Source organism: Nicotiana tomentosiformis, chromosome 6 (assembly GCF_000390325.3).
Source record: "Nicotiana tomentosiformis chromosome 6, ASM39032v3, whole genome shotgun sequence".
NCBI classification, from domain to species: Eukaryota; Viridiplantae; Streptophyta; class Magnoliopsida; order Solanales; family Solanaceae; genus Nicotiana; species Nicotiana tomentosiformis.
Window position 1 is genome coordinate 107,528,254 of NC_090817.1, and position 7,875 is coordinate 107,536,128.

A 7,875-nucleotide genomic window follows, 5' to 3' on the forward strand; every position below is an offset into this window, starting at 1 on the left:
TACGGAATGGTGGGATAGAAATGGTCTGAGTGCCCGGATCTAAATCAATACATAAGTCAATATCACTGTCGGGTGGCATCCCCGAAAAATCTGTAGGAAATACTTCTGGAAATTCAAGAACAACTAGTACTAAATCCATAGAAGGAACATCTGCACTAGGATCGAAAATATATGCCAAATAGGCTAGACACCCTTTCTCGACCATATGCCGAGTTTCATATAAGAAATAACCTTGTTGGTAGAATGACCAGGAGTTCCTTTCCACTCTAACCGAGGTAACCCAGGCATGGCTAGGGTCATTGTCTTGGCATGACAATACAATATAGCATGATAAGGTGATAGCCAATTTATACCCAAGATGACAATAAAATCTACCATATCAAGAAGTAGAAGATCCACACAAGTCTCAAGACTACCAGTAGTAACCATACATGAATGATAGACATGTTCTACCATAACAGAGTCTCCCACCGGTGTAGATACACACAAAGAAGCACTAAGAGAATCACAAGGTACAACCAAATATGAAGCAAAATAGGAGGACACATAGGAATAAGTAGATCCTGGATCAAATAGAACTTAAGCATCTCTATGGCAAACTGGAATAATACCTGTGATCACAACATCAGATGACTCGGCTTTAGGCCTAGCTGGAAAAGCATAAAATCGGTGGTTGGCCCCACTACTCTCAACTGTGTCTATGGGAAGGCCTCTAACTGGCTGGCCTCCACCTCTAATTGTCTGACCTCCACCTCTAGCTGCCTGACCCCTACCTCTAACTGGCTGATCAGCCGGTGAAGCAGCTGGTGCCGGTATGATGGAATGGGAATCCTGCTGATATCTGTTACTCAACAACCTAGGGCAATATCTCTTGATATGACTAATGTTCCCATACTCATAACACCCATCCTGATGCTATGGCTTCTAAAGCCGAAGCTGACCCAAACGGGCCGGATAACTGCCGTAATGACTTTGGAATGGCACTGATAGGAGTTGAATGTGCACTAAATGTTGGCTGCCTAGAGTAAGGCATAATAGGACCGTGACTCCTAGAAGCACCGGGAGATGCTTGAAGTGCTGAATGAAACGGTCTTGGAGGATGACCCCTACCAAAATTACCCCTGCCTCCAGACGAGGCACCACTGAAACCACCGAACTGACTAGATCTCTTATCAGACCTCTGCCCTCTCTTATATGTAAGAACTATCTCGATCCTCCTCGCGCCATTAGCAGCCGTCTGAAAGGAAATTGCACTTCCGGTCTCCTTGGCCACTTGAATCCTGATAGGGTAAGTGATACCTTCAATAAACCTCCTCACTCTCTTTCCCTCAGTATCTTCTAAAAGGAAAGCATGATGGCCTAAATCCACAAAACAGGACTCATACTGAGTAACTGTCATACTGCCCGATTATAGATGCTCAAATTGCTTGCGGTAATCCTCTCTCGGTATGATAGAAAGGAACTTATCTAGCAAAAGCTGAGAGAACTGCTCCCAGGTAAGTGCAGGCGATCCAACTGGTCTGGCCAATGTATAATCTCTCCTCCATCTCTTAGCGAAACTTGTTATCTGAAATACAGCAAAATCGACCCCATTCGTCTCAACTATACCCATGTTACGCAGCACCTCATGGAAATGGTCAAGATAATCATGTGGGTCCTCAGAATGTGTACCATCGAAGTAAACTAGAAAGAGCTTAGTAAACTTATCCAGTCTCAATAAGGCCTCAAAAGACATGGCGGGCCTATCACCGGTCTTTGCCGCAACAACTGGCGGGGCTGTGGAAGCCTGATTCCGGGGAGCCATCTACTCCGGAGTGGCAGTATGGAAGTTTGTGCTCCTCCCCAATCCTGTGAGATAGTTGGTTCTACTACAAATGTACCATTATGGGCCTCACCCTCTTTAAGACTCACCAATCGGACTAGAGCATCCTGAAGCATTGGAGTAGCTATGAATCCTTCCGGATCTGAACTAGTTCAACTAGTACATTCTGAATTGGAACCTCCTCCTGAAGATCTACCTGAGGTTCTACAACGAGTGATGCTGCTCGAGCTCTAGACTGAGCTCTACCTCTACCTCGCCCTCGACCTTGGCCTCTAGCACGACCTCGGCCTCGACCTCTACCCCTGGATATAGTTTCCACTGGGGGCTTTGGTCCTTGTCCATCGGTAGATGTATTACGTGTTCTCACCATCTACGAGAGAATAAGTATAGAATGGTTCAATCATCGATGATAGAATAAAACCGCACGACAGAATAAGAAATGAGTGATATTGTTCCTAAACTTCATAGTCTCTGTAATGATCCTTCAGACTCTACTAAGCTTGCACGTTACTCGTGAGACCTGTGTAACCTAGTACTCTATTACCAACTGTCATGAACCAAAATTCCCACCTTTGGGGCCGTGATGGCGCCTAATATTTCATTTGCTAGGCAAGCCAACATTAGAATAATATTAGCCATTTTAAACAATTGTTAAATTAATGAATAACAAGGAAACCAATGCGGAAGTAAAGTCTGAAATGTAGTGAATATTCCATAATAATAGCAATGTCTAAATACCATCCCATAATTGGTGTCACAAGTGCACGCGCTTCTAGAATAATACAAATAAAGGTCTGAATAAAATAAAGCTTTCTAAAAGCAAACACACAGCTAAAATAAGGTAGACGGGGACTTTAGAACTGCGGACGTTGTGCAGTTATACCTCAAGTCTCTTCTGAGTAGCTGAAATCCGAGCAACTTTATGGTACACTATTGGGACCAACTCCGAAATCTACACAAGAAGTGCAGAGTGTAGTATCAGTACAACTGACCCCATGTACTAGTAAGTATCGAGCCTAACCTCGACGAAGTAGTGACGAGGCTAAGGCATATTACTTACATTAACCTGTACGCAATAATAGTAATAACCACAATAATAGAAATAAATCATGTTGCTTATTTTAATAGTTGAAGCCAACTCAACAATCATAACCAATTCTTTTTCAATCAATTTCCAATGCAACGTGCAACCCGCTCCCACAATATATTCATATTTAATTCTGTTGCGGCGTGCAACCCGATCCCCGAACATAGACTTTTAAATAAGTCTGTTGCGGCGTGTAACCCGATCCCCCAATATATTTTAACAACTCATAAATGTAACAAAGTTTACTCCAATAAATACCACGTTCAATGAGAAATAATTAAGCATCAAGGCATACAATAATTATAATTAATTTATGAAACAAACAATGACAAGTATCAATTAATTGTGGAAATCAGGGAGAAAATAGGTAGTTTAATATTTAATATGCTAAATGTAAAGTAGCAATTAAGACACACAAATCAAATAAGCATGTAACAATTATTGCAGGAATTCAACAATTAATATTTGACAAGGAATATGAGTGAAACAATTATAATAACGATTAATTTGTGTCTTAAAACGACTTAAGATATTTAAATAATTAAGCAAACAATTAATTTGACAAAGTATAGGCATTTGTCACCTTGCCTATACATCGTTACACATGAAATTCACATAGCAAATAATTCAAGGGTTCTATTCACTCAAGTCAAGGTTAACCACGACACTTACCTCGCTTTGTAACTAATATTCAAGAATCCAATCAATTACTCGACCACAAATTTTCCTTTTGAATTTTTCTCCAAAAGCGTCAAATCTATTCACAAGCAATTCGATATACTCAATACGAATCATAGGAATTACTTCCATATGAATTTATTAATGTTCCGAATAAAAATCCAAAATGCATTTTAAAAATCGATAGTGGGACCAATGTCTCAATTCTCGAAAAAACATACGAAATGGGCGTATGCCCGGAATTTAATTTGGAGGTCCATAGCTCAAGTTATGGCAATTTAACGGAAACTAGAAATTTAAAGGTTAAAGATTTCCAAGTTTGACTATAAATTGACTTTTATTGATATCGGGGTCGGATTCGAGTTCTGGAAATTTTCATACGTCTGTTATATCATTTATGAATTTTCTGTCCAATTTGGTGAGAAACAGGGTTGATTTGACGTGATTCTGATATTCGGTTGTGAAAATAGAAGTTTTAAAGTTTTCTTAAATATTTCATTTAATTTGTTGTCCGATTCGTAATTCTAGTTGTTAAATTTGTGTTTTGATCGCGCGAGCGAGTTCGTATGAGGTTTTTGGACATGTGCGTATGTTTGGTTGGGATCCCCGAGGGCTCAGGTGAGTTTCGGATGGTTAGCGGATCATATTCGAACTTAAGACCACTGCTAGAAATTTTGCTTCTGGTATTTTCGCACCTGCGGAGGTCTGATCATAGGTGCGAACCGCATGTGTGCACCTGCCATCGCAGAAGCGACCAAACATGAAAAGGGGCAGTAGTCGCAGGTGTGAAGTAATTTCTGCACCTGCGAGGTCGCAGATGCGAAAAAGGACGCGCAGAAGCGGAGGGAGAACTTTGGGCGATCGTAGATGCAGACATTTCGTCGCACTTGCGAGACCACAGATGCGGCTAATCTGGACTTAGGTACGACAGGCCCTAGACAGAATAAAATTGGAGGAGTTCCGAGCTTTTGCCATTTTTGAGCATTTGAAGCTCGGATTGGATGATTGTTGGGCGATTTTCACGGGAAAACACTGGGGTAAGTGTTGATTATCCTATATTGATTATATCTCATGATTCCATACTCATTTATATCATGAATCCATGAAATTATGGGAGAAAAATCAGTTTTTTATAAAATCTTCCAAAAACGAAAATTTAAGATTTGAACGTCCATTTGACATCGGCATTTGATAATTTTTATCTGGTTGGACTCGTCTCAGAATGAGTGTTCGTGAGTCACAAGAAGGTTTAGTAGAGACTTACGGATCGGTACGGAGACGTTTGTACTTATCTTCGGGAGGCTATGGAACTGTTAGGAAAATATTCACTTCTTTGATTCCTTACCGTGCGTACTGTTGACTTCAAATTTCTAAACCATTATCTTTCTATTCTCTCATAGATGGTAAGGACACGCACAACTAGATCCTATGATCAGACACCTGCGCCCCCTGTTGGAGTTGCAAGAGGCCGAGCCAGAGGATGAGGAAGACCACGCAGTGCAGCCAGAGCACCTGCACGAGACGCTGCACCAGAGACACCAGTAGCTCCAGTTGAAGAACAAGCACCTTAGACGCCTATTACTACCCCATCACTTCAAGAGACGCTTGCCCGATTTTTGAGCATGTTTGTCACTCTAGCTCAGGCAGGGCTAATTCCACTAGCCCCTGCCACATCTCAGGCTGGGGGAGGAGCACAAACTCCTATCGCCCGTACTCCAGAGCCACGAGCCCAAGTTGAAAATGCCCCAGAGGTTATACCAGTGCAGCCAGTTGTCCCAGTTCGGCCTGAGATTAGGATAGCAGTTTCAGAGGGGTAGCGGCTCAGGCTCGAGAGGTACAAGAATTGCCACCCTCCCACTTTCAGCGATTTGGCTTCAGAGGATGCTCAGGGTTTTCTGGAGGAATGTCACTGTATCATTCGTACTATGGGTTTTGTGGATTTTAGTGGGGTTTCTTTCACGACATTCCAGTTTAGTGGAGCAGCCTACCAGTGGTGGCGGGCATATGAATTGGATATCCTACCAGGGTTCTATGACCGTGTTAGAGTATGCGTTCTGATTTAGTGAGTTGGATAGGCATACACCAGCCTTAGTTGCTACTGTTCGAGAGCTGGTCCGCAGATTTATTAAAGGTCTCCACCCTAGTATCAGATTCAGTATTTCCCGAGAGCTAGAGATGGACATCACATACCAACAGGTGGTGTCAATTTCTAGGAGATTGGAAGGTATGCAGACTCGGGAGAGAGAATAGAGGGAAGCTAAGAGACCCCGAGATTCTGGCACATATAATAATTCTCATGGTAGAGGTTATGTGAGCCGTCCTATTCATTCAGCACTTCCAACTTCCAGTGGTATTCCGGCTACTCCCAGACCTCAGGTTCTATATTATGCATCGCCAGTGTCTAATATACCTCCTATACGGGGTGCTTTCAGTGGGCAGTCCAGTCGATCAGGCCCGAGCCAGTCCCAGCAGCCACGTCCACCGAGGACTTGTTTTGAGTGTGGTTACACTCGTCATATTATGAGATATTGCCCCAGATTTAGGATGGGTGCACCTCCACAGATTTATCAAGCCCCACCTATTCCACAGGGCCCTCAGGCTTCTCAGGCGATGATTACTGCACCAGTTACCACTCCACCTCCACAGCCCGCTAGAGATGGAGGTCGGACAGGTAGAGGTCTCCCTAGAGGGGGAGGCCATGCCAGATATTATGCCCTTCCTGCTAGGACAGAGGTCATTGCATCCGATTCTGTTATCACATGTATTATTCTGGTCTGTCATAGAGATGCATCAGTCTTATTTGATCCAGGCTCCACTTAATCTTATGTGTCATCTTATTTTGGCATGAGACGTGAGCTCTTTATTATGGAAAAAAAATATTGTTGTTGATTTATTTTGACAAATTGAAATATTTGGGCACTTGAGGTGCAAATTGTGATATATTGTGATATTGATACGCATGCGGTGGTATAAGGTTTGGGTGTTGAAACACATGAGGTGAGATAAGGGTGGCTTGAAAAGCGTGGCTATTAGGGAAACTACTAGAAGTCATGCGGTGTGATAAGGATGGCAAAAACTCGGGACGCTATTTCGGAAAAACTATTTTCTTTAAAATAAATTGTGAAAGGTCCCACGGTGATATAAGAAAATGAGATATTGTGAATTTATTTATTATTTGGGACTACGAGGTGGTACCTTGGGAGTGCCCTAGTTGATATTGATTTATGGCCGCAGTTGCCTTTGATTATTGTTGTGATTTTCTTAAAGTTGAAAAAAATTCTGTTTTATTTCCGTGAGGTATTAATTGTCATTATTTGGTGTAACTAAATAGTGACATACTACTTGATTCATTTTCATTGTCATTTTATCTTATTATATTGTTAAACATTTTACCTTGTCATTTTTTAATTTTCCAGTAGGGCCTAACCTGACCTCGTCACTACTCTACCGAGGCTAGGCTTGGCACTTACTGAGTACCGTTGCGGTGTACTCATACTATGCTTCTGCACATCTTTTGGTGCAGATCCAGGTACATTTTACCAGCCCAGACATCAATGAGTTATTTGTCTACTGAGACTTCGAGGTATATCTGTCGGCGTCCGCAGACTCCGCAATCCTATTCTATCATTATCGTGCTGCTTCTTTATTTTTTCTTAAACCTTGATATATAGAAACATTGAGGACAAATTCTTAGAAGCTTGTGACTTATTTCTACCGGGTTTTGGGAGTTGTAATTGTTTGAATTGTAGAGACATTGAGACGTCTGTACTTATCTTCGGGAGGCTATGGAACTGTTAGGAAAATATTCACTTCTTTGATTCCTTATCGTGCGCACTGCTGACTTCAAATTTCTAAACCATTATCTTTCTATTCTCTCACAGATGGTGAAGACACGCACAACTGGATCTGATGATCAGACACCCTCGCCCCCTGTTGGAGTCGTAAGAGGCCGAGCCAGAGCCCGAGTAAGAGCACGCGCTGCAGCCAGAGCACCTGCATGAGCTGCTGCACTAGAGCCACCAGTAGTTCCAGTTAGACAGCAGGAACCTGAGACGCCTGTTACTACTCCTGCACTTCGGGAGACGCTTGCCCAAGTTTTGATAAGGTTTGGCACTCTAACCCAGGCAGGGTTAATTCCACTCGCCCCTCCCACATCTCAGGCCGGGGGAGGAGCACAGACTCCCGCCGCCCGTACTCCAGAGCCACGGGCCCAAGTTGACCATGCCCTAGAGGTTATACAAGTGCAGCCAATTGTCCAGTTCGGCCTGAGGTTAGGATAACAGTTTTA

General features: G+C 42.7%; 1 protein-coding gene across 1 annotated transcript; it reads right to left on the bottom strand.

Moving 5' to 3' along the window:
* Positions 1 to 449: 449 nt before the first annotated feature.
* Positions 450 to 1,399, bottom strand: LOC138894548 (uncharacterized). Its single transcript, XM_070179252.1, has 3 exons — positions 1,120 to 1,399; positions 612 to 803; positions 450 to 496 (listed from the first exon to the last, which is right to left on the bottom strand). The coding sequence occupies exons 1-3, from the start codon at positions 1,397 to 1,399 to the stop codon at positions 450 to 452; spliced, it is 519 nt and encodes a 172-aa protein (XP_070035353.1).
* Between the last annotated feature and the right edge of the window lie 6,476 nt (positions 1,400 to 7,875).